This window comes from Panthera pardus, unplaced genomic scaffold, assembly GCF_024362965.1.
Source record: "Panthera pardus isolate Hobbes unplaced genomic scaffold, ASM2436296v1 HiC_scaffold_8, whole genome shotgun sequence".
NCBI classification, from domain to species: domain Eukaryota; kingdom Metazoa; phylum Chordata; class Mammalia; order Carnivora; family Felidae; genus Panthera; species Panthera pardus.
The window spans coordinates 153,757,278-153,784,931 of NW_026527013.1; the positions used below are offsets into that span (position 1 = coordinate 153,757,278).

At 45.4% G+C, this 27,654-nt stretch overlaps 1 protein-coding gene and 1 long non-coding RNA gene across 2 annotated transcripts in view; one reads left to right on the plus strand and one right to left on the minus strand.

Moving 5' to 3' along the window:
• Nucleotides 1–7,560: 7,560 nt before the first annotated feature.
• Nucleotides 7,561–27,654, minus strand: part of LOC109269097 (uncharacterized) — a 158,982-nt gene continuing 138,888 nt past the window's right edge. The window contains exons 5-6 of the long non-coding RNA XR_008420440.1: nt 8,771–8,925; nt 7,561–7,834 (exon numbers count right to left, since the gene is read on the minus strand). This is a non-coding gene — a long non-coding RNA (uncharacterized LOC109269097). The remainder of the gene's footprint in view (nt 7,835–8,770; nt 8,926–27,654) is intronic.
• The window catches only part of TBXAS1 (thromboxane A synthase 1), a 154,615-nt gene continuing 143,976 nt past the window's right edge, over nt 17,016–27,654 (plus strand). The window contains exon 1 of the mRNA XM_019452924.2: nt 17,016–17,259. Within this exon, the coding sequence (XP_019308469.1) occupies nt 17,171–17,259 (89 nt within the window). The 5' untranslated portion in view covers nt 17,016–17,170. The remainder of the gene's footprint in view (nt 17,260–27,654) is intronic.

Here is a 27,654-nt window from a genome sequence, read left to right on the forward strand (position 1 = left end):
CCCCTCTTCCATGAGCTACTTGAGGGCAGAGGCTATGTTCCATTCATCTTTATAATCCCAGTACAGTGCCTGGTACACAGCAGATACTCCAGGAATTATTATTTAAAAAATTGTTGATGCCTTTGCTCTTGGCCCCATCCCTCCCTCACCCATCTCCCTTCCATTCACTCTGGGAAGGGCTATGGACTGCATTATGGAACAGGGAGCCAGGTCTCAATGAAAACAATGCTTGTTGATTGGCTTAACTGACCAACTGGACCAGAGCATTTATAGCTGTGAATAATTTATTCATATATTCAAGGTAGGAAAGGGTGTGCTCTCCCAGCTAGTCCCCAGACAGGGGGTCCCCCACGGCCATGAGTGTCATGGTTCATGTTGACAGCATATAGGATGTAAACTCATCACTCGTGGGAAAGTGATCATTTAAAACAGTTGTACATTTGATGTCCTTCAGCCTTTACCCTCAGAACTAGTCTGTTTTACTGAATGAGCTGAACATTCTAAATCATCATTCTGACTGACAGAAAATCAGAGCCGTCCACCAGGAAGTGTCGTTATCTGTTGGACTGGACAGAACAGTGAGTAAGCATCTCTTACGTAACAGGTGTATTAGCAATGGGGATGGATCAATGGAAAAGGAATCTATAAATGTACTGATGAAACTGGTGATATTTTTCCAATTTTTCAAGTGAGTGCTTGTTATTTAAGGACACAGACCCTAATTTCTCAGCATTTTTGAGTCACACACATTTTTTTTTTTTTTGATTGACCATGTAGGCTGTTATCTTAGGGTTCCTAACCTACCACCCATCTGCAGAACATAGCTCCAGCCTCACAGAGGCTCTAGAATTGTTATTTGATGCTTCACTGGTATGATTTGTTTATATAACTGAATCTTTTTGTTTTCTAAGAAGATTCAACAGTTCCATTAAGCAACAGCAAAAGCAGTAGTCATTGCTTCAGAACAGACTTCAATGTTAGCAAGATTTATATTTCACAAATAAATATTTAAAAGCAAATCATAACAGAGTGAAAACCAACTATCACACATACCCAAACTACGCCAGCTAGTCTGGGCCCGTGTCTCATAAGAATTAAATGTTTATAAAACCTGTGTCAATTTTACTCCGTCCCCCAAGAAAAGCTTGGTGTCTTTAAGATTCTGTCTGTACACATATATCGGTCTGAAAAGCAAAATCAAAAGACTGAGGTCACATGAATTTAAATTGAATGATCTCAGCCTTTTGGTTTTAATTTCTGAATTTAATTTGAATTCGCGTAAGTAGAATTTGAAAGAACTTATTTTTGACTGGATTCAACCTGAAAATACTGACATTTCTTACAAATCTCCTTTTACAGGGAAACATCATTTCTTGCCTCTATTGGGTACAAATCTGTGTATACCCTGCACACACAACCATTCTTTGTTACAGTGGATAATGGGTCACATCTGAGGTGAATAGATGTCTCCCAAGAGTCTAAGATTCACGAGCCGAGGTGTGGTGTGGGTGACAGGGATAAAGCTGTTCTCAGTAGATGTTTCAAAAAAAGAGCTGTGCCTTTCAATTAGTCTGAAAGCCAAATTATCCCCACTGGAGAAGGACAGAAAGGCATGAACAGACTCTTCCCACGTCTTTGAAAACATCAACATCTTTGGAGAACTGACTGTTCATTCTTGACAATTCTGGACTAGAGATGATTCCATGGCACGACTGGGGCTCTTGAACAGGGAAGCCAGGGACCTAATTCTGTAAGAAAAACCTAGACATGGTCTACAGAGTCAATACCCAACTGTCAAAGCAACAAACGAAGGAAAAGAAGAAAAAAGAAAAGGACTTTTTCACTCAGACAAGAACCACAGGAGTAATTAACCTGAAAGATGGAAAGAGCAAATGACCTTTGGTGAGGAATCTTTTCTGAACATTTCAAGCAGGATTTGACTGCTTTATGATACTTCAGATGGCACAGAAGATACTCTACTGTGAATGAGAAATACCCCCTTTAAAATGAGCAAAGCCTTAAATTAGTCCACACGACAGTGTCTCTGGCCAGGTGGAATATTTCAACCCTGCACTTCCTGGCCTGTACCCTTTAGAGCAATTGCATTTCATAAATTTCGGGAACGTGCCTGGAGCAGATGGTTGAGACACGGGAACGGTCATAAATCTGGGGCTCAATGGCTTCTAGCTCCCAAATTCAAGGTGCTCAAGTGCTGATCTTGGCACAACTGGAAGTCATGCCACAGAGTAGTCTTCCATAGGTGGAAAGTCGGTATCTTATATTTATTTCTTGTTGCTATCCTTGAAAAGCAGCAGCATATAGGAATGTTAGAAGAACTTCCCTTTTTCAGTGCACCATAAAAAGCTAGATGGAAGCTCTTTCCAAGGCAAGGATAATTAGGTTGAAATGTTCTACATTTTGTGGCCAATGCCGAATTCCTCCTGAGCAAATATACGTGAGCACAGGGAGATGATATTGACGGTACATCTTTGGGAAGAAACCGAGATGGAGTGAGGGCACCTGGGTGGCTCAGTCGGTTAAGTGTCCAACTGCAGCTCAGGTCACAAACTCATGGTCTGTGGGTTCGAGCCCTGCGTCGGGCTCTGTGCTGACAGCTTGGAGCCTGAAGCCTGCCTCAGATTCTGTGTCTCACTCTCTCTCTCTGCCCCTCCCCTGCTCATGCTCTCTCTCTCTGTCTCTCAAAATAAATAAATAAATAAATAAATAAATAAATAAATAAATAAATATTAAAAAATTAAAAAAAAAAAAGAAACTGAGATGGAGTGAACGAAAACCTTCTATGAATAGTTATCTTCTGAGCAGTTTGCTTGCAGCCCAAATCAAAAGTTTTTCCAGAACTTTCCCCCATTTACAAAAGTAATATATGTTCATTCTAGATTTTTGGAAGTTCAGACAAACATATGGAAGAAAATTCCCTTTGCTTTTCCCACGTGTATATGCAAAAACACATCCTTTGCCCTGTATTACATTTTGTGGATTAGGCCTAAATAAAGATAGTACTCTTCTTAGAGATTGGTTTTGAAACAAATAGGAGGGACATGAAAGAAGGAGTGGAGGTAGACCATACCACCTCACTACATTCTCAACCCCATTTTGGGGGGGAAAGAATGGAGAGCCCCTGTATTCCTACATGGATTAACATGGCACAGGATAAGCTTCCCGTGAAATATGCATAATTACTACCTCATTCAAAGTACTCTGAATGTCTGCAAACGTTTGCTGGGTCACTTGGTTAATCTTCTGAAGAGGCACCCATTCTACTTAAGGACAATGAGTGAAGAACATCTCGAGCAAGGCACGGACCTTTCATATTCAGTCCTTCCAATAAGCGATGTTTCAGAGACCTCCCAGCATTGGGTCAATGACGTCCTTTCAGGAGATGCTGGACTACCCTTGTTGGAGTCATCAGATCATTTCCTTCATGTATAAGTCATTCCACAGTACCACAGAGCGACCGGCCACACACTGGCCAAGAAAACATGCTTCTGATCAAGGGGCTGAGGAAAATGTATTGCCCACTAGACTGCTCATGGCTTCCTGAAAAGTGTTTGAGATGAAAGGATTAAGTCTAGGGTTCCTTGGGTTTGTCCAAGCACTAAGTTATTTATACCCTGCTTCTTTTGAATAAAAACACCCATCACAGACTTGTGGACTATGGCCACCCAAACTGTTCTCAGACCTTGGATTGGGTCCCTGAATCTCATATAAACATTTTTCTTTGGTTATGTAATTGAAGCTGCCTGATCATGTGTCAGGAACCCTAGAGCACAAGGACTGTGGGTTTGCTAGATCTTCTTTGTAACCGTGTTAAATGTTCATGAATCCTAGGATCAATAATAACAGATAGAACATACACCTTTTCCTGCCAACAGCAGGTATAAATCAGAGTTGTGATATCGGGGACCCAGTCTCCAAGCCAGCCAGGATAAATGAGGCAGAGGCAAAACGAGAGCTTCCTAGGTCCTACCTCCTGTCCACTCTGCACAAGCGATGTGTCTGCCCCCAGTCTGTTGGTGTGGATCTGGCTGTCATCTCTCTGTCTGCCCTCCCCTGGATGGGTGTTCTTTTTGGACACACACTTTGGTCACGTGGCTTTGACCAAAGCCTTCCTCCAGCACCACCTTTGCTCCATCTCTCCTGGGTCAGGCACCACAACATTGGGATGGCATCATCCCTTCACTACAGAGAGGTCATCTAAACAGGAAGAAAGAGCCTCTAACTCCATATCTCTAGATAGAGTATGAAGAGTAGGCTTCCCTTTGACCCTCCACTGTCTTCCCCATTGACTCAGCCCCTAGCCCAGGCAATTGGCTTGTTCTTCATGAAGGTTGGAATTCTAGGGCCTATGGTTCCAACCTTTGCTTTCTCCCCCAGATTGCTGGGAAGGTTAGTAGCGTGGTTATGTTTCAAATTCAGAAATCTGGAGTCTGGACTGCTCCCAACATGATGGCAGAGCTGTATGATTAAAAAAAAAAAAATGTTGGGCAAGGAGTTCAGCAGCCGGAGTGCCAGTATTGTCTTTGCCAAATTTCACTGAACCTGACCAACACTGAGTGTAACTGCTTGGTCAAGTGGGCACTCGACGACCCTGCTTAAATCACAGGGTGATTGTCACTATCAGGTGAAAGACCAGATGTGGGAGTGGCAAGGGGAAATACAGCCTTGGAGAAACCTGATACAGGTTCTGAAGCCTGACAACAAGAGGACGTGAGCTCCCCAGAACTGGAGGAATTCAAGCAGAGACCAGTCGACTAGGTGCCCAGGATAATGAAGGCGAAAGACTAGACTAAGTGCCTATAGTCTTTCATTGGTTTCCAAAGATTGTGATTTTCCTGACTTTTCCAAAGAGGGTGATTCTTGGCACTGACCTAGAGTCCTCATATAGACTGCATCCTGTGGTCTTGATTGGAGTCTGGTACCCTGGGTCGCTGAGTCCCAGCTCCCTGAGCACAGGGCACTTCTCTTATCCATCTTCTTCTCCTAGCCCCTGTTCCAGAACTCCTGGAGGACGTTCCAGAGCGTTTCCTAAATGGGTGATGGCTCCTCTGATCTCAGTTACGAGCCTGCATCCTGTCTCAAATCCAAACCGGCTGGACCAAGTTACAAAACTTTTCGGGAAAGGAGAGGCATCCCCATGATACTGACAATGGACGCAGTTTGAATCACAATTTCACCGTCCAGGTGTTTCCATGTAAGAGAATGCAGATTCAAGGCATTCACATTTGGACTGTGAGTTAGAGTTGAGAACTCTGGCCTTGCTGTTCCAAGCCTGTGGGAGTCACATAGGGGAGCAGGACAGATGGCAAGACAGACAGGAGACAGCCAGCCAGCCAGAGAGACAGAGAGGTGTCCAGCAAAGCAGCCAGTGACAGTGGAGCCCCCAGGTAGCTCCCAGGCCTTTCCTTGGCAATTTCCCTGGTTTCTAGGTAGCCTGACGAACCAGACAGAAAAATATGGCCACTTCCATGAGGGGGTTGCCTCTTTGGAGACGAATTCTTCCAATCTGTAGCTCGTTTGACAAAGGAAATGCAGGGAATAACACACCCCAAACTGATTTTGTCGGTAAACATCACCCAACTGTTTTCTTATTAATTTACCTTGGCAGTATCTCTCCATTATATAATTATGTGGGTTTTTCAGACCCATATTTACTTCTATCCCACACACACCTTATGTTACCTCTTCTTTCTACTACCATATTGAGAGAAAGGACACACTTTTTTTAGTTCCTGCAGAACCTCAAATAACCTTGGTGGCAGATAAGGCAGACATCTACTCCAAAGCACTGGGTGGCTGCAGAGGGCAGGGGTGGGACCCGGGTTGGGGTAGGAGGAGCTCATGACAGGGGACGGGGTGGGGTGGGGGGGGGGGAGGGCAGGGGAACCGGTAGCTCCTATTCAGCAGGTGAGCAGTAAACAGGCATGTCCGGCCCACAGAAAATTCTGGAATCTCTAAAAGATATCTAGAAGAGCTAGGAAAAGCAAAGTGGCAGGTACTTATTATGAAAGAAGTAGGTTTTGACACAGTTCATCTTGCTTGTTAGGGAGGACTGGACAATTCGGGCCAGCCTGGTACTCCTGTCAGGGAAAGAGGGGAAGTTGAAGCCTCTCCTGGGGGAAAAGGGGAGTATTAGAGATGAAATGGGGGAAATTCATCAATAGGAACCAAACAATTTGCCAATATCCTGCAGCTCAAATACAGCTGCGTCTTCAGACCTGAGCTGCATCTTCAGACCTGAGCTGCCCCCAGAGGTGCTATCTTTGAATCTAGTGTGTGGGTGGAAGAAAGATGTCCAGGAGATGCTCTTCTACCTGGATTCTGATTCATCTGGTTTGGGTAGGGCTCTAAGAGTGGTCCCGGACCAGCAGTAACAGTGTCACCAGTGAATTTGGTAGAAATGGAAGTTCTCAGGCTCCAGCCCAGATCTACACAATCAGACCCCCAGCGACCTGTGTTTTAGCAAGCTGGGGAGGTGTCTGACGCCCACTGACGTTCGAGAACCACCACACTGGAGATGTATGAGACTCGGGATGCTCTTTTCCTTAAACCATTTCTCTCAGAAATACCGTCCCTGCCTCCTGCAGCCAGGCTTGGAATGCTGGGGTCCCACCCCACCGTGGAGCAGGGCGGGCATGGACTGGCTGCCTCAGGGGCCTATTCACCTGGGAGCTTTGCAGGCAAGACAGTTTGGTGGCAGGTAGAAGCCAAGTGTCCTGGGAAAGACAGGCCTTCTTCTAATTTGCACAAGGTCAGGGTTTAGTCCAACAGTGAAGCTCCTTGCTTGGTTCTGGGCTCTCCCCGTCCTTCCCAATCAATCACCCAATCCTCTAGTGGATCTCCCCGCAGAACTTACCTGAATCCATCTGGGCGTCTGCCATCCGCCACCCCCACCGTCTGGTGCCTCAGCCCTACACCTTAGGTTGCTACAGTGACCCCCCGCGGGCCTCCCTTGCTGCCCCCCAGCCCCATCACCCATCCTTCCCGACACCGTTTGGTACCTGTCCGTCCCTCCCCATTCCTCTCCCCTTTCACTCATGCACACACGCGCCGCCTGCCTGCACACGCACGTGCACATGCGTGCGGCACAAGAGCCTGCCAGCTACTTTGTCGTGTGTGGGGTAAAGTCCACACTCCTCAGCCTGGTATCCAGAGGCCTCCCCTGCTGGCCCCTCCCTACCGCCAACCTTATCTTTCACGAACCTTCATAAACCTTCCTCTCCAGCCCAACTGGTCTACTGGTAAAAACCCTGATAAGATAAGGAAGTAAAATTAGAGCCAGTGAACCCGGAACAGGCACAGGCAGCCACAAGGGTGTCAGGCTGGGATGGCTTCAGATGCGTCAAATGCTCAGGAGTCTGAATGGGTGTTCTCGGGCCCTCGAGTTAGGTAATACCATGCCGAGATCCCATGGAGAATGGTACTAAGGGTTCAAGCACTCCGTGGTGCACAGGTACCTACCTCTCCCTTTCCTTACGGGATTTTGTTTGCTGTGTCTCTCGCACAAAGTCTGGCTTGAGCAATGACTTTGCGGGTATTTCGATAAACTGATATGTTTTTTAGAAAAATAGCCAAGTGCCGCGATTATGGGGACCCACCTCCATTTATTTCAGGTGCTCTTGCAGAAAGCTTACCGTTTACCTTCATAGCCCAAAGGACACTGTTGCCATCTGGTGGCTGCTACCTGAAACACAGGCGGGCATTCATTCGCTCAAACATTTCGTGAACACCTACTGAGTGACAGGCAGGCTTTCTCCTTGCCACTGGAGATACACTGTTGAATCAGGTCCGCCCTCTGTTCTGGAAAGGCTTCCACCTAGAGTATAGATATGCAGTCAGGCAACTTCAATGGAGAAAGCCTGGGATGGTATGGCAGGACGTAAAAACGCAACTCGTCATCACGGGTAGTGCCGGAAGGCTTCCTTGAGGAGGTGACATCCATTCTGCATTTTGGAAAGGCACAGGAAAGAGCCTGGCCTGTTAGGGGAGGGTGAGAATATAGAATGACACAAGGCCTGTCATAAGTCAGGTGGTACAGGTAAAAGGCAGGCAGGGACCTCAATACACAGACCAGTACGAGGGGAGGGAGCTGGGACCAGTAAAGGCAGGGCTTGACGGAATGCTCAAGGCACCAAAGTTGACTTCTATTGGCAGAGCAAATACTTCTGATTCTCATAGCCCGGTGGGGTGGGGGGAGTTGGTTCAAGCAGCACCACATTCTAAGAGGATCTAGTGAAGTGGACCAGTCTGGTCTGGTTGGGTCCGGATGAGCATCATACAAGGCTCCAATGGCCCCAGGGAGCTGTGGGCAAGCTCCCGGCCACCACCTAGAGCAGAACCCCAGCTAGTAGCCGGTGCTACGGAAAATAGGCTCAGCTGGGGAGAGAGCAGGGAAAACGGTCAGATAGCAGCACCCTATTATCTTAGAGGCTGGTTGCTCTTTATCCCTGATCCTGAACTGACTACTGGGCTTAGGCTTTTGGGGGGGCCTCAATAGCTCCACCTTCTACCCTGTTCTAGTAGCTGGCTTCCTAGGCAGGAATCACTGGACGGAGAACATACCCAAGACGGGACCTCCCTGTGGCAGGAATGCCGCGTGTTTGCCAAACTTCCTTTCTTTTTTTCCCGGGCCCACTCCACCTCCAGCCTCTTCTGCGGGTAGGTGTGGCCGTGTCTGAATTCTGGCCAAGGATATGAAGGTGGGAGTGTTTACGCCACTCCCAGGCCCCACCTGTAAAAACCTTCTGCTCACCTTTTCTTCTTTGCTTTTCCCCTGAGCCAGTTGGCTGCAGATGATCCAGCAGGGGCATCTCAGGGGTAGTGGATGGCGGAGCCACAAAACTGAAGGAGCCTGAGGCCACCAAATCCACTGCGTGGAAGGCTGCCCACGGGACGCCTGCACTTGGACTGTCGGGTGAATGAGAAATAGAATCCTGTAGCGTTAAGCCCTTGAGACGTGGGGGCCCCTTGTTACAACACCTTTCCTACCCATCCTCTTTCCATTCCCGCCCCCGCCAGGACGCAGTTCTTATTTCTATGTTGCCGTTCTGGGGCCTGGGATTCTACCTCCCGCTCACGTATGTACTTCCTTGAAGGCAGCTGCTGCCAAAACTTCTGATTATCTTCTGCTTGGGGATCCCCATCATGAGGCCCCATGCATATGTCACAGTGCCCTCTCTACTCTGTGTAGGGACTTCACCGTGCTGACTTGACTGGAATCCCATTGTACTGTGCTGTCACACTCTGGATTATGAATTCTGCTTTCTGGGCATGCAGTCTGTCTTCACAATGCCCGTTCCCTCTCCACTGATAGGAGGTGAAAAATGGCTGTTGTGGGCACTAGCTTGCCTGGAAACTCCGAGACTTGCCTTAAGGCAGTCAAGCCATCTGCTGACTCTCCACGTTCACAAGCAGAACCATGCCCAATCATCAACATGGAGCCACACTCAGCCACGCGGAGTGCCAGGAGAGATCGGATGACAATTTAGAAAGTGCTAACATCTGACAAGCTGAGATCATGGGCGACACAAATTGATAGAGAAGCTGAGATGTGAAGGAGGTAGGATGGGCCATGTCTGATTAGCAATATCGAGAGCAGCCCTAGAGTCAAGCGCGTCTCCCGCCCTCTGACGAAACACACAGTCAAGGTCTGAACGGTAGCACTGCCTCGGTGCCCCTACTGTGCGACTGGGGCACCTGGGCGATGGTGACATGTGGCTGTTAGACGGTCATCTGACGAGCTCCATGCTCATTTTAATGATGAAGCCACATGGGATAGAGTTGGCCCAAATAGCATTATGTCACTTCCCTGCTTGAAGCCTTTTCTTCAATGGCTTCCCTTTCCTCTTGAAAGGAGATAGTATATTTTTCACAGGGCCCAGCAGATCTTAGGTGTTCTGACCGCTAGCCATCCTCCTACGTCATCCAGCCTGACATTTCCCCTTGCTTGATGAATCCCAGTCATGCTGGTCTATATGTTCTTCAGGCATACACAGCACAGGGCCAGGCACCTAGCACAAACTCGACAGACAAATGCTGATGGGTGAACGAGGGGCAGGGAGGCTCTTAGAAGACTCCCGCAGTCTAGTGAGAGATCACGGAGCGGTGAGTTGGGTGGGTCCCTCTCCAGACACAAGCTCCATGAGGTGGGAAGCCTGGCTTGTTTGCCATACCAGTGCAGTCTCATTTGCCTGATACTGATCAGATGCCGGCACGTTCACTGAGCCAATGAAATGAGGTGGAATGCACGAAAGAATGAACGGATAAAGGGAGTAGTGACCAGAATGAGCGTGACTTCACAGGTGGAAACAATAGGGCTTGGTGATTGACTGGATGTGGGGCTGGGGGGCTGGGAGAGAAGGAAGGGTCAAGGATGAGCTCAAGTTTCTGACTTGGGAGCTGAGCGGAAGGTGGTATGATTTACTGACATGGGGAACGTGGCACGAGGTCGACGAGTTTAATGGAGGAAGGAGGAGGCTCTGACAATGAGTCTAGCTTTAGGCATTTCGAGCTGTTAGCATCTGTGGGGTATCTATGAGAAGAGAACCACTGGGCAGCTGGATATATTAGCCTGAAATTCTGGAATGAGAATCGGGCTGAGGAGAATAGATTTGGGAGTGATCGGCTCACGGATGTTAATTAAAGCCGAGCCAGTATATGAGATGGCAATGTGACGGGCGGTGCGGTCGCACAATGATATATAAAATATGGTCCCTGCCCTCACAACCAATACAACGTCAAGATGTGACATAGAACCCATCCGTGTCTCCATAGCAACCTCGAAGAGAGGAGAGAGTTCTGTCCTTATTGTGGGAGGGGAAACACAAACAGATGGCTGCTGTCCCCACATCTCCTGATGCGGGAGGTGTTCTCACTTCACGTGGGTCCCCCATTAGTGACGCTTGGAAATTCTACTCTAGCCAGTGCAAATCTGCGTCTTCTCCCACGTCTCAACCGTGGGGCCAAAGAGATGACGGAGAAGGCTGAATCAGCCCTTTCCAAACCTCCTTTTCCCTGGTTCTGCCTCTCCACACCCACCGCTCCGCCAAAACCATTCTGGGGGTGGCCGTAATGACCCGAGCGCCAAATCCAAAGATGCCTCGGTAACCACCTCACTTGACCTTTCTGTAACATTCACACCATGGCCATTTCCTGCTCCTTACAGCCGTTCTCCTGTGGCTTTGGCGAAAACAATCCCAGACCGCACGCACACGTGCTTTACTATGTGTCAAGAGCTCTGCTGAGCAGCAAGGTGCTGAGCACAACAACCTTGTGAAGGGTGTACCGTTACCCCCACTTCACAGATGACAGACTGAGGTCTCAGAGAGGTTAAATAACTTTTCAAGCTAGAGAGCTAAAGAACCCAGGTCATCTGAAAACAAAAAGCTACATCCTTAAGCACTGAAATAGGGTCCCTCTGCTGGTTTTCCTGCTCTCTCGGACCATTCCTTCCTCCTCAATCCCTTTCCAGGCACACCATCCCTTTGCACTCCATCACCCACCCCACCACCTCCCATGCCCACCCTTCTCCCAAAGCTGCTGTTTTTGATATTCTTTCCATGGTCCGCTCTTTAACACTCTCTCTCTTCCCTGTAGCCAATTTATCCCTATGGCTTCACCCCATCCAGGTACAGATGGCGCTCAAAACTCAAATGACTTCCCTGCTTCAGATTTCTCTCCAGGCCTTGCTTCCCCCTAAGCATCTTTACCTGTGTGGCCACCAGGGGCTTAGTGTGCTCACCAGGGAGGCGGCAGTAATTCCCCTACACTTGTTCCTCCTCCCCTGTGTGATTGGCACACACGGGCTCAATCAATGGAGCCAGAAATTGGGGCGTTATCCTGGATAACCCCTTCTTCACTCCTTCTTCACTCATTTCCAGTTCTACAGCTTTATTCAGGCCATTGTCTCTTACCTAGATGGCCAGCAGCCTCTTCGCTGGCCTCCCATCTTGGGTGTGACCCATCCAATCTGCCTCCTGAGGGATATTCCTAAAAGCAAATCTAATCATGTTACTGCTCAATTTAGGTCTTCATCTGGTTTCCCATGGGTCCTGGAAAGGTGTGTAAACTTTTTGGCGTGGCCCAAAATGCCTTGCATGACCTGGTCTCTGAGTATCTGTCTGTTCTCCCTCCTTACTGCTAGCCCCTGATGCCTTGGAGCAAGGATGAGCTGTGCTCCCTCTGCTAAGCACATCTGTCCTATTCTCATCTGCTCAGTGAAGTCGTCTGTCCAGTCTAAGCTCATGAGTCATCTGTTCAAACCTTTTACCAATCTCCTCCCTCCCATTTTTGTCCCCTTGTTCCTGTACCTATTTGTGTCATAGTACCTATAACACCAGGGCACTTAGGTATTTATGTGTGTGCTTCCCTATCCTGGGAGCAGAGTGCCTTGGTGGCAAGACCTAGGTCTTACACACTGGGATTCTATTCCTGGTGCCTCGTGCCTAGCAATTGTTCAATGTTTGTTGACTAAAGGAATGGACGGGCCCTCCTAATCTGACCTCCTGTTCTCAGAAAGTGGATGAGAATCTCTAAGATACTGGATGCTGTTGAGGAGATTGTTGTTTGCCCCTTCCACAAGGGGCCCAGAATCATCTGCAAGGAGATAAAGCGGCCCACAGGCACACACCATCCCTCCATCTTCCTTAACTGTAGCAACTCTAGACCCCAGGGGGGCAAACATAAAGATAAACTATATCACAACCATGGTGCTGGCTTGGTGAACGATGCATTTTTAAGCCAAGATGTGACTTTAGATATAGTGGAAAAAACACAGGGTTTAAAGCCAGAAGATTGGGGCTTGAGCCTGGCCGCTAGAATTTATTAATGTATGATTTTAGTCATGTAATATCTCTGAACTCTAGTTGCTTCCTCTCAGAGCCCAGGGATGAAAGGTCCTGCTTACCTACTCCTCAAGGCTGCTCTAGACTGAAATGAGGTTATATGTAAATGTTCTTTGAACTTCTGTGGTGCTGGGTGAGCCCCACTGTCCTTTTACTAGGGGTCCTGCTTGGAAGGGAGAACGTGCCCCATGCCTCAAACATCCCAGAGACATCAGGCTTAGGGCAGTCCAGCTGGGAACCTTCAGCAGAGAAGGCAACCACCACTTAGACATCTGCAGAGGCAGTTTTTAAACACAGAGAACATGGAGGAAATACCACAGAATTTATGGAGTGAAAGCTTTAAAAAGAAACACAGGACTTAAGTCAAAACAGTTGACTCAACTCTGGGGAAGATGTCTGCCTGGATGGAGGAGGAAAAAAAGGATCGACTTGGGGTGGGTTGAGACAGAAGAGAAAAAAAGCTCTGTGGGGTGTCCCACCAGGTGGGGCAAGTGGGCACTTCAACACACAGCTCGAGGCAGGGAGAATGGAAACCGCCTCTAGGGAGGTGAGCAGTTACCAGCATTTTTGAAAGGCACATCTTTGCAAGCAATGCTTCCATTTCCAAGAATGTCGCTTCAGATAGCCTTACCCAAGGCCATGGCGATATGTACAAGGATGTTCCTGGTGGTCTCATTTGTAGTTGGGAAAGCTTGGAAACAATACAAATGTCAATCAGTGTGAAGGACAGGCTGAATGAATCACAACACGTCTGTACAGCAGAGCCAGTGACGTATCTCTCTAGGTATGATGTAGAAGGATATAAGCATGATACCAAGTGCAGAATAGCATGGGTATGATGATCTTGTTTTTATAAGAACTGAGGACATACCTATGTTTGTATATGCATAGAAAAAAGGATGTGGGAAGACACACGCTAATTTGTTAACAGAGTTTGTCTCTCAGAGTTGGAATTATAGAAGATTTTTTATACAGGTCTATAAAGTTGATTGTTTTTAATAGACATACCATTAAAAAGAAAATATTCAGAAAGTAAAGGCCTGATGTTTAATTATGGTAAGCATGATGGCGACAGTCTGTCCTTCATCGCAGAAAACCCCCAATGTGTCCTTGCTTTACGTCACGGATTCCAAAATTGTGATACATTCTTAATTATGTTATTCTCTGATAAAAATGCTTATTATCTCTCATATCTGACCCTTCCACTTTGTTTTGGTTTATTTATTGTCCACAATTCACTGTTATCTCTGCTTTGAGGCTAGTGTGGAAAGGGTACAATGATCTCTCCACAGCGTTTACAGCTCCCCCAAATCACATAGAAAGGGCTCCAAAGATATTAGTCAGAGGAATGAATGAGTAAACTCAGTCACTTGGGGAAAAGAACAACCCCTCAAGAAGGTCAGACACCTCTGAACCGGCCACCTCTGAACATGCAAAGGTTCTCTGTGAACAGGGCAGGACCTGTTCCAGGTGCAGGGGCAACATGTCTGTGGGGAGACACGAGGAGTATATTCTAGATGAACAGCCCGAAGAGAGAGACGGGAGACCCAGGTTCTATCACTAGGCAGCAATGAGACTTTGTACCAGTCACTTTTTCTTTCTGGGTTTTTATTTCCTCCTCCGTAAATAAGCGTTAGATTTGGCCAACATCTCTCAAAGCATGCTCCTAAGAACACTACATCTGGGATGTGTTAATAAATGCCCCTTAACAAGAATTCTGTGGTCAAATACACTTGGGAAATGCTGCTCTCTGCATGCTAGTCTTGGAGCTCCACAATGCACATTAGCAAGTTCAAGTCTCTGCGAGGTCTTTCAGGAAATAAACTTACTTTATCAATGCTGACACCAGCATTTTCTCACATGTATTTCACCTTGGAATCTTAACATTTTTTTCATGAGCATCTCGCTGATACATACACTGGTCTTAGTAATACCTGAGGTCTTTCCAGCTCTCAGAATCCATAACCGTAATGACTTGTTTCCTTCACACCAGCTTGTTCTGCCCTGACACCCCATACCGTGGCCACTGTGGCCGAAAGCATCATATCTCAGATGGCCCTTGATGAAGCATACCTCTGCTTTGTGAGTGGGAATATAGAGATCCCTTAACTGTGTGTCAAGGTCCTGACCAAATGGGACAAAGGAGACGTAGAATATGGAGAGGGGAAGAAACACCCAAAAGGGCTGGGCTGAAGCATGGGACACTTGGGTGCAGCTGTTGGGGGCACCTAAGTAGGAATGAAAAACCGGGAGGCAGGGCAAATGGTCAGAGAAAAGGGAAGTATTTGGAAGGTACTTGGTCCTTGTGTGGTTTGCTAGCTATTTGTGGCTGTGGCTCATCTGGATTTAAATCCCATTTGTGTATCGATGCCTTCCATGTTTGAATACGATCTTTTGATTAAGAGAATGGACTTGGGAGTTGTATGTCCCGTGCCTTAGTTTCTTTTATAAAATAGGGTTAATAAAAGGCTTTGCTTCATAGTGTTATTTATGAAGATGAAATAAGTTAACGCATATGAATGCTCTTAGAATAGTAACTGGCCCATAGTAAGTCCTACATAAATGGCATTGTTGTCATTCATTACTGTTAGTTATATTTTCAGCCAAGATTCCTCTCTGACTTGACAACTCCACTCAGATGTGTCCCAGGCATCTCAGACTAAACAGGAGCCAAATTAAACTCTTGATTTTTCCCACCAATACCCCAACTTCCCCATCTCAGGAAATGTCACCTCTACACATACACTCACAGCTCAAGTCAGGAGCCCAGGAATCAGACTTGTCTCCCCCTTCCCTTTCACATCCCATCCACCGGGAAGTTCCGCAGTCGACTGCTAAATATATTTCAAGTTCATCTACGTACTTCTTTCTACTTGCATCCCTGCTCTGGTCCGAGCAGGCTCATCTCAGGATAAGTGACTAGTCTTGTAAGCGGTCTCCCGCTCTTCCTCTTGCTCTTTTCCAACACATTCTCCCCGTGCAGCCAGAATGCTTTTAACAAACATAAATATGAACATATTAAAACCCTAAGTGGCCCATAAAATGAAGCCCACGCTTCTCACCGTGGCTTTGTGCTGTCTAGCTTCTGTTGACCATCTCCCTGTCTTCCCAGCTGCCTCCCTGAGTTGGCCCGCTCTACTCCAGCAGGATTAGCCTCTTTCCAGTTCCCACACACGGGAATTCCTTCCCACCTTACAGCCCTTATCTGTGTCACCATTTTTGCCCAGAAGGCTTTGCCCATGGCTCTTTATGTGATGGGCTCCCCTTCAACTGAGAATCTCAGCTTCAAACTTTCTTTTCTAGATAGATTTCCCCTATAACCCTCTCTTAGTGGGTCACTCTAGTTGTTCTCAGTCATGGCTGTGTGTTCATGACCTTCAGAGCAATTACTTCTTTGTCTACCTGTCTATTGTCTGTCTCTCCCCAGAGAAATTTTCCCAGAGTCTGGTACTACTTCTGTTTTCCAAACACCGTAAACTCAGCTCAGAGCCTGGTGCCCCACACATACCGAATGGATGGATGAATGTCATGGTGCGTGAATGACTCACTGTCTAATACACCCTCCCCATTACTAAAAGTGTAATATGCTGACTAATAAGCAAAAAATAATTCTGTCTACTTTAGTCAGATAAGCTCAGAACTAGAACAAAGGACCAACGCATGAGCCTGTGGATATGCTTTTAGATGTTTGAAAAATCCTCTGACTCATGATGAGAGTGCTGACACAGGGCAAGATCTCTGTTCCAACAGCCAGTCATCAAGGGCCCCTCGGACCCCAGGAACCAATGAACTTTGTGGGATCGATGTCCTCAATGCAGCCAGTATTTTCCATCAGGCTGATACCTGACCCCAACTTTTTCTGGGACATTCAGAGTCTCCTGACCCATATCTTTACTGAATTATGAATTAATTTTTTTGAAGGGGAGTCTTTTTTCGTAGACTACTCAGACTTCGCATCAGAGTAGAAATCTCTGGTTGCAACCACGTAGCTTCTCAGCAAACATGGGACCAGTTCTGCTGCTAATTCCCAGGGGAGTTAACATAAATGTTTATTGACAGTGCAGTCCTCAAGAAAATAAAGTTGCTGATTCACTGCCTTACACTGAAACTCTGTGTTTCTTCCCTCCTCTTCCTTCCTCTTTATAAGGAGACACTCTGACGAACAGCACATTTTGGGGACCCACTTGGTGTGATGTGTTCTTGGTTGCCTGTTCCTTCTTCCGTCTGTACAGCGTGGTCCCTGTAACAGCAGGGGCATCAGCCTCCCTCTTTCCTCTGGAGGACCGCCCCTCTTGGGACTCTGAGGAACAATGGAAGTCTTGGGGTTTCTCAAACTGGAAGTGAATGGCCCCATGGTGACAGTGGCCCTGTCAGTGGTCCTCTTGGCCCTCCTGAAATGGTAAGTGTGGCCAGCAGGTTCCCATGACTGTGGCAATGTCAGAAACAGCAGCCCTGGAGCCTTGCTGGAGCCAGGGAGGGGTATGTGGGAGTGTGTTTTTCTTCTTTTCTAATCTAGAGGGAGTTGAGTATTAACACAGCCTCAGAATTAAAAGCAAACAGCCAGGTTAATCTTTTGCTAAAATGCATGAGATCGAGGTGTCAGGAAAGGCTGGTGATTCAGTGACTGAGAGCACTACACATAATTAAGTTTGCAAGAGATGGAAAAAGAAACAAGTTGGAAAGGTTTGGGGAGAAGTACTTCCTCGTACCCATCATATCTTCCACCTCACTTTTCTGAGATCCTCTCCCCCTGTTGGATTTACAGCAGATTCAGCTCTCGGTTCATATGCCATTAAAAACAAAAAGGACATCGGAGCTGTCTGGCATCGTGGACCACTTTGCAGGAGGTCATTCACAGGGATTTCTGCAGGTTTAAGGACAAAGCGGTGGAACTGATTGCATAGTTTTCTGATATTTGATAGAAGGGAATGGATTCTGATGAACATAGCGTGTACCGTGCCCACAAAGTTTGAGACCCCGAAAGGACCTCGGATTTGAACTGAGAGCAGCCGTCTGTTATCTTGTTAATTCAACAGGAGGCTTTCTGAAGTTTGGCTCTGCCGAAGGCCTGTGTCTGGAGATGCAAGGGCCCACAATATGCCCCATTTATGCATATTCACCCTGCTGGTCAAACTTATTACACTTACCCACTCAAGCCAAAGCACCTGGATTTAGGTGGCTCTGGTTTTTGAGGGGAAAGTGAAAAAATTAATGGAGAACTTGAGTTTGAACAGAATTTCAATTTATGTTTCTGGTGATAATAAAGCCTTCCCTAGATTAATAACTGGGAAAGCACTTTGAAAAGCATCAAGCATTATGTAAATGCGAGGTATTATTCTTTTGGAATTTGCATAGCTGAAAATGGAATTCACGTTTGATGTTCTATGATGATGAAATTACTTCTTGGAAATTGGCTCTGAAACTCTGCTTCAGTCCCAGTGCTGTTTTTGCTTTTTTAACTGGTTTAATTATCTTTTGAACTTAGTTCTCAGTGTAGCTTCTCTTCCTTGAAACCGGCCACATGCAAAACCAGGAGCAAATGGTAGCCCTCTTCCCCTGCTGCACCCCATTTATCCATCTCAACGTGTTTCTGTGCTCAGTGATGCACACGCCTTAGTGCCAACACATAGCAGGTGCTTCATAGAGGTCCACCGCCATTGTTCGCAACCATTTAGGTAACCTAACAACAGAGGAAAATAAGTCTTCAGTGGTTCAGGCATATTTGAAATTCCTGATTAGTATGATTATGAATATATTTTCCCATCAATAGCTATGCTCTGACTGTGGTTCTCAAAGTGTGTCCCCCCTGAATCCTCCAGGTGGTCTCAGCATTAATGTTTAGATTATACACTTTTCTACACATTTCTGTCTTTAGCGTGTGCGCGTGCGTGTGTGTGTGTGTTTTCGTTTCTGTATCCTCAACTCCCAGCTCAGCGTCTGACTTACAGCACGGCCTCGATAAATGTTTGATGAACGAATGAATGAATTGCATACGTTAATGTTGCTCTGGTCATGGAAAAGGGCATGTGTCCTGACTGATAAGCTGCCGTAACTGGATGTTTATAATCAGTGTAGATCAGGGAGTCACGGACAATAACACCGCACCATTCAGCAAGGCAGCTCTGCATTTGTAATCTATTCCCGGGGCCATATTAATAACCTGGGTCAAAGACACAGAGATTAGATAAAGGCATGAAGCAGAGGTGGTAAATAGGAAGTGAAAGCTGACTTCCACTTGTTATCGCAGAAATATTTGTTGATCTGTTAATGTACGCCAGGCAGAGAGTGGGAGGCTCTGGTACAAGGTCAGGAAACAGGAGGTCTGGGTCAGATGCCCAAGGCTGGGGGATACATGGACGTTCTGGGGTAAGCTTGGTGTCTGGAGGGAATAATGCTGAAGGAGAGCAGGCAGCAGAAGGGAGTGGCTCTGGCCATGGCTCTGGAGCTCCTGAGTCCATCCCTTGATCCAGCTCAAGACCCTCTTCTTCCAGGCAGGGCTCTAGGTAGCCTCTGAGCAACAGACTCCAGCTTGAATGAGGTGGGGTCTCCCTCCTGCTTCATTCTCTTAAGAGGTACTTGTGGGAGAAGAGGGGTGCTCAGGGAAAGCTGAGGTGGAGAGACCTCCCCCACCCCCCATAGCCGTCTCGCTCCTAAGAAGAAACTATGGAGGGTGGTGTGCCCTGACCAGACTCCTTTGTCTTTCCTTTGAGAGTTACCTTTGCCATTGGGCCAGGTAAGACTGTCATGGAGAGCCTAAACTCTGAGAGTGAGGATTATGAGGATTGCTTCTTGCCTCCTCAACCAGCCTGTGAGTTCTTGCAAGGCAGGGGCGAGGTCTCATATCTCATTGCAATTCCAGAAATTTCTATCCATGGCACAAATGTTCGTCTAGTGTTTGGTTTAAAGGGGGTAAAGTGAAGAAGTACAGCACCCAGGATTTAGGGTTTGGCTCCTGCCTCTTCCAGTGGCCTCATCTCCCTCATCCATCCCCCATATCCTGTTCTGAGAGCGGCCATGTTGCCGCATGAGTCCTTCCTTTGCCGTTGCTAGTCTCCATGCTTGGAATTCCCTTCTTCTCTTTCCTTCAGCACTAAGTTCAGGGGTATCTCCTCATGGAAGCTTCTCCTGTTTGTCCAGGGCACTTACAAGCCCCCACTCAGTGCTGCTTTTATCATCTCTCATCACCTCCCCTCCCCCCAATGCCCAGTATGTAGCACTGGCACATAATAAATGCTGGCTATGGGTGGCTCAGTTGGTTAACCGTCCGACTCCGGCTCAGGTCATGATCTCACAGTCCATGAGTCTGAGCCCCGCGTCGGGCTCTGTGCTGACAGCTCAGAGCCTGGAGCCTGCTTTGGATTCTGTGTCTCCCTCTCTCTCTATCCCTCCCCTGCTCATGCTCTGTCTCTTTCTGTCTCAAAAATAAATAAAAACATTAAAAAATATATTTAAAAAAATTTTTTAACGTTTATTTATTTTTGAGACAGAGAGAGACAGAGCTTGAACAGGGGAGGGGCAGAGAGAGAGGGAGACACAGAATCCGAAATAGGCTCCAGGCTCTGAGCTGTCAGCACAAAGCCCGACGCGGGGCTCGAACTCACGGACCGCGAGATCATGACCTGAGCCGAAGTCGGACGCTTAATGGACCAAGCCACCCAGGAGCCCCTAAAAAATTTTTTTTAAAAATACATGTTGGCTGAAGGCTAATTCCAGCCTCTGATCTCTGCTGGTACTTTTCTTGCCGGTTCTTCTCTGAGCCTTTATAGTTCAGTACAAATCTTAACAGTTTTGCCCATATGAGTCACTCCTTTTCCTGAAAGCCTGCTGTGTTTTCAGTTGGTACCAACTTGGTGACTCCTTTTTAAATTGTTGCAGGTGTACTGTTTTTGTATCCCCACCCACCTTGTAGAACAGAGACCATGCCATGTACTTGATAAATACTTCTTAATTGTTAAGTGTACATGTGAATTTGGAAAGAAGACCAAAGAGTTAATTTCATTTAAAAGGAGACCATTATAAAATAGGCATAGTATATTTCAGTAGTTCTCCTCAAAGTGAATTTGACACGATTTTCAACAATACTTATTTAAGTTGACAGATATGTGGCTGAGTAGCATGAACTGGGGTATAAGGAGATCAGGGCTACTCCACTGGGGCTGGAAGACAGAGCAGGCATATAGAATATATTAGCTAGGAGTACATACAAAGGTGTATGTATGAAGCACATATGAAGCAGCCTGGAGCCTGCTTCAGATTCTGTGTCTCCCTCTCTCTGTGCCCCTCCCCATCCCCGTGCTCTGTTTCTGCCTCTGTCTCTCTCAAAAATAAACATTAAAAAATTAACAAAAGAAAGAGTAGCCCAAATATTAATAGTGGTTTTTCTTCATTGGTGGGATTATGGATGATTTTTATTTCTTTTTTTAGTCTTTCTACATCTTCCACATTTCTTTCATGAGTATGAATTACGGAGCAAAAAATTGTTACTTTATGTTATTTTTATGTTTTATTATGTTACTTTATGTTATTAAAAGGAGAAGGAAATTGTTCTTCTCTAGTAGTGAAGAGGAAACCAGTTTTATGCTGTGGGAATGGAGGTTTCGGGGCTATAATCTCACTATTTCCACCAACAGAGTAGAATATACAAGGGGAATTTAGAGTAATGAGGGAGCTTCTTGGCTAATGAGGCAGTGTGAAAGGTAAACTGTAGCAGTTCCATTAAGTAGCTAAAGAGTCAAAGCAGGTAAATACATGAATACCCTGGCAGCTGAGAAGTGCTGTCTTACAGAGATGCAAGGACTTTTCATGCCAGGCTGCATTTAAGGCTCAGGAGCCCAAGACTCAGAGGAATGAGTCAACTAGTTGTGAAAATAGGTACCAGGGTGTTTTAGAGTTCTGATCAAGTCTCATTCTAAGATAACGTTAAGGTAAAATGTTATTGGTGATTATTAAGACTTAAGACTATAATGAAAATCATTGTACCTGGAAGTTTCTTTCTGATACAGCTTGCTTTACGTATAGAAGGACTAGATTCTAATTCTAAGCCCAGACCATATCTGGTAATCCAGATAATCTAGTCCCAGACCATATTTAAAAGAAACCATTGCTCCCTGGGATGGAAGGAAGGCTCAATATCCACAAATAAATAACACGATATACCATATTAACAGAACGAAGGAGAAAAAAAATCACATAATCATCTCAATAGATGCAGAAAAACCATTTGATAAAATTCAACTTCCTTTTGTGATAAAAACTCTCAATGAATTAGGTATAAAAGGACTGTGCCTCAAGTTGATAAAGGCTGTATATGACAAGTGCACAGCTAATCTTATACTTGACAGTGAAAAGATGAAACCTTTTCCTCTAAGATCAGAACCAGACAAGGATGCCGACTCTCACCACTAGCATTCAAGATCAAGCCAGAAGTCTTAGCCATAGCAATTAGAAAAGGAAACGAAATAATAGGCATCCAAATTAGAAAGGAAGAAGTAAAACTGTCTCTGTTTGTAGATGACATAATCTTACATATAGAAAATGCTAAAGACTCCAATCAAAAAGCTGGTAGAGCTAATAAATAAAGTTTATGAAATTCAAATTCCTTAAAGTTGCAGGATATAAAGTCAAACATATGAAAATCAGGTGCATTTCTTTATAATAACAACAAACTATGTGAAAAGAAATAAAGAAAACAATCCCATTTACAATAGCATCAAAAAGAGGGGCGCCTGGGTGGCTCAGTCGGTTAAGCCTCCGACTTCAGCTCAGGTCACGATCTCGCGGTACGTGAGTTCGAGCCCCGCGTCGGGCTCTGGGCTGATGGCTCAGAGCCTGGAGCCTGCTTCCGATTCTGTGTCTCCCTCTCTCTCTGCCCCTCCCCTGTTCATGCTCTGTCTCTCTCTGTCTCAAAAATAAATAAACATTAAAAACAAAACAAAACAAAAAAAACAATAGCATCAAAAAGAATAAAACACTTAGGAATGAATTGCACCAAGTGGGTAAAAGATCTGTACACTGAGAATTATGACACTGATGAATGAAACTGAAAAAGACACAAATAAGTGGAAAGATATCCTGTGTTCATGGATCAGAAGGATTAATATTGTTAAAATGTCCATACAACCCAAAGTAATCTATAGATTCAATGTAATCCCTATCAAAATTCCAGTAGCATTTTCCACAGAAATAGAAAAAAAACCCTAAAGTTTTTATGGAGCTATGAATAACCAAAGCAATCTTGAGAAAGAACAAACCTGGAGGCATCACACTTCTGGATTTCAAACTATATTACACAACTGTAGTAGTTAAAACAGTATGGTTCTTCCCTAAAATTAGACATATAGACCAATGGAACAGAATAAAACATCCAGACATAAACTCACGCATATATGGTCAATTCATTTGTGACAAAGGAGCCAAAAACACACAATGGGAAAAGGATAGTCCCTTCATTAAATGATGTTGCAAAAACTGGATCAGTTTTGCTTGTGATAAGCAAAAGAATGAAACTGGACCCTTATCTTATACCATATGCAAAAATCAGCTCAAAATGGATTAAAGATTTAAATGTAAGACCTGACACTGTGAAACTCCTAAAAGAAAACATAAGGGATAGCCCTTTGACATTGATCTTGACATTGAGTTTTTGGATAGGACACTAAAAGCCCAAGCAACAAAAGCAAAAATAAACAAGTGAGACCACATCAAATTGGAAAGCTTTTGCACAACAAGGAAAACAGTCAACAAAATGAGAAGACAACCTACAGAATGGGTGAAAATATTTGCAAGCCATATATCTGAGAAGGGGTTAATGTGCAAAATATATAAGGAACTCAGACAACTCAATAGCAACAAAACAAAATAACCCATTCAAAAAATGGGCAGAGGAACTCAACAGACATTTTTTCAAGGAAGACATACTAATGGTTAACATGTCTATGGAAAGGTGATTAACATCACTAATCATCAGAGAAATGCAAATCCAAAGAGAGATCACCTCACAAGACAAGAGATAACAAGAGTTGGTGAAGATGCAGAGAAAAGAGAACCCTTGTGGACTGTTGGTGGGCACATAAACTGGTGCAGCCACTATGAAAACAGTAGGGAGGTTCCTCAAAAAATTAAAAATAGAGTTACCACACAATCCAGCACTCCTACTCTTGAGGATATATCAAAGGAAATGAAATCAGCATTTTGAAGGGATATCTGCACTCCCATGTTTCCTGCCGCACTATTCACCAAATAGCCAGGACATGGAAACAACTTAAATGTTATCGACCCATGAATGGAGAAAATGTGCTCTACATATACAATGGCATATTATTCAACTTTAAAAAAGGAGACCTGCCATTTGTGACAACATGGAGGAACGTGGAGGAGATTATGCTACATGAAATAAGCCAGACACAGCAAGACAAATACAGCATGATCGCACATATATGTGGAATCTAAAATGTCAGCTCATGGAAGTAAAGAGTAGAATTGTGGTTGCCAGGGACTGGAGGGTGGGGGAGACATACTTTCAGTTATAAGATGAATAGGTTCTAGAGCTGAATGTACAGCCTGGTAACTATAGTTAGTAATGATGTAGAATACATGAAATTTGCTAAGGGAGTAATCTTAAGTATTCTCACCACACACACACACACACACACACAAATGGTAACTATGTGAGATAATGGATATGTTAGTTAGCTTCATTGTGGTAATCATTATACAAGGTATACTGGTATCAAACACCAAGCTGTATACCTTAAATATATACAATTCCTTTGTCAATCATACCTCGATAAGTTAAAAATAATAATAATTAAAAAGGCAAACACCACTGTATTGGAATATGGAGCCCAGCTAAGAAATCTTGAATTTCCAGAGTAAGGAAGCCATGTGGGTGTTCCCTGGTATAATCATAGGTAGAGGGAGGGGTGTCTGGCTGCAGAATGAGGGTATTTGAAAATCAGTTGGCTACCATTTTCCCAAGTTCTGTTCCTAACAATGTTTGGGAAATTAAGCATAAGGTAAGCCTTCTTGGAGAATCATAGCATATCAAAGGCCCCAAGAGGTTCTGCAGTAAAGAAATCTGTTTAACTTCATTTAGTCCAGTTCTTCCTAAACTTATTTGATTAAGAAACACTGTGGGGCTACCTGAGTGGCTCAGTCAGTTAAGCCTCCAACTCTTGGTTTCTGCTCAGGTCACGATTCTCACGGTTCGTGAGATTGAGCCCCACATCGGGCTCTGCGCTGAGCGTAGAGCTTGCTTGGTTTCTCTCACACTCTCTCTGCCCCTTCCCCTCTCACGTTCTCTAAATAAATATGTAAATAAATACTAAAAAAAAAAAAACAAGCGAAAAACAACAACAAAAAAGAAATGATGTGTAGGATCATAGAGAGAAGGTCAATTTTGACCAGCTGAGACATTCCCTTGAAATGAGTGGTTGGATGTGTTGTTGGTGATCAGGCAGCTGCGTAGTCTGGTGGAAATGGAGGAGCTGCCGAACAGAGGAATAAAACATGAAAACTACCCTTTTGCAAGCTCTGAGGCACCAGGGTTGATGATATTTACTTCAGAGCATAGAGGGTATAGATAGTCTGGAGGGCAAAATAGGGCCAACATGCAGGCTGGCTCCAGTTCAACATCAAAATAAACGAATAACCACAGCTGTCTGGCCATGGCAGGAACGCTGCCTTGGGAGGTGGTGAGCGTCCCTCAACATCCACCAGGAATGCTGCCAAAGCATTTCCTACGTGGCATGGGCACTTGGCACAGATGACCACTGAGTGCTTTCTGGATCTAGATTCAGTGTATGGGAAGGTCTGCACGGAACCTAGCTACCACCAGGGAAAAGTCAGATAAAGCACAAGAGATCCACTAGTGACTGCTCCCTCTTCTGCCTGGACACACCTCTTGTTCCCAGCAGCAGCTCCCATGGTGAGGAGAGCGTGTCAGCTCCCATGGTGAGGAGAGCGTGTCTCAGGCAGGAGCCTGGAACACTCTCACAAAGCAACTTCATGGGGCCTCATTATGGCTTCATGCAGGACACTCTTCTAGCCTTCCAGCCCTTGCTCCTCAGACATTCTGGGTCCCCAGCCCCTTGGAGGTGGCTTGGAGAAGCAGAAGGGTCTTGGACTGGGTCTGGAAACATAAGGGAGAAGTGATGTGGCACAGGAGAGGAGGGAGAAAATTTCAGGTGAGGAAGGGTCACAACATCAGGATTTGTAACATTTGGTAGAACAAGACATTAAGGGTGTGAATAATGGACACATTTTAGAAATACATTTTAAAGGCCATGGATAATTTCCAGTGCCCCAGAGCATCTAGAGAAAGATGCATGCTATTTCCCTTCTTTATTTTTTGTACTTTTGTTTAGGATATGATGGGTACTTTGGTTTAATAACTCAGCGATGAGCTTGGAGATAAAATTGAACCTGCTTAGGCAAACTAGGTCTGCACTTCCTCGAGGACCATTTCCACAGAATATTTTTTTTTGTTTTCCCTCTTTCACATAGTTATACACAATATCCCTAGCTTTCCCCTTACTTTATTGATTTTCCAGAACGAGAGTACGAGGCGTGACTATAAAGTAACGTGACTGATTATTTTAGCATACACACCAGAACTTATACGGCCAAATGAATTTTATGACCTTCAAAAGCATTTTCCTGATATGCTAAACCTTTGCTGCAGAGATGGCACTATCAGAAAAGGCATTCTTAGCACTTTCCTTCAGGAATGGCCCTGGTGTCTAGAGTCAGTCTTTTGACAGTCTCATGGCAGCCAGTCGCCATTTTTGTTGAGAATGGACTGATTTTTTTTTTTAAACAGTCCCAATATTGGCAAATAGGTGATTAGAATGGGTCGTCTTCTTTTCAACTCAAAATAAAATGTGATTAGAAAACAATAAGGCTTCTTCTATACTCGAGAGGTTTATGAACCAGGAAGCCTGGGGATTCCACTTGAGGGGCCACACTCCTAGGGAATATGCATTGTTGCTCACTTCCTGGTTTGTTTTGTTTTAAAGAAAACAACAGCAATGATCTTAAGACTTGTGGTCAAACCTTCTCTTCTTATCTTGTAAGGAGTTCAGGCTTCTGGTAGCATCTACTCTCTGGGGAGAGAGGAGAGAAGGATCTCATTCATTCTATAAACAAAGCAAATCAGCGGATTTATGTTGGTGCTTTAATGAGGTGCTCAAGTATACGCTTGGGACTGCTTTCCCTGGGAGGACAGTGGCTCTTCCAGAAATAGAGCTATTGAATGAATCCTTCCTTGCACCCCTGAATACCATAATAACAACCATCTTCCTAGGCTGTCATTTGCCATTGAGGTTAAGTGCTCTGTCTTTGGGAACATTAGCAGTGTTTTATATACAACATATATCTGAATATGGGGACAGAACTTTGGGTAGAGAAGGGTCAGGGGACACTTGTTCATGCAGCTGTACATTTGGTGCTTCAATTATTAGGAGCCACCTTTTTCTGGTTTGTCAGAAATATGTGATGTTTCATAACTTCCTTGGGATGGGCAGGGTTGGGGTGTTGTCTGACTGGGTAGATTCTGGAGCCCTCGGCTCTCCTGGCTGAGTCTTTGGTCTCCTGGCAGAGTCTGGCACTGGGCCACACTGTGGGACCATCCTCAACCTCCATATGTCCTTGTAAAGGGGTGTCTTGGGTTTCACCTCAGCAGACGGCAGTTCCTGAACATGGTCCCAGAGAGAGGGCGACCCTTCCTTTGCTCAAAGGTATCTGGAAAGATGGTGTCAGAGATGGCCTGAAAGCAGAGCCAACCTCTACAAATAGT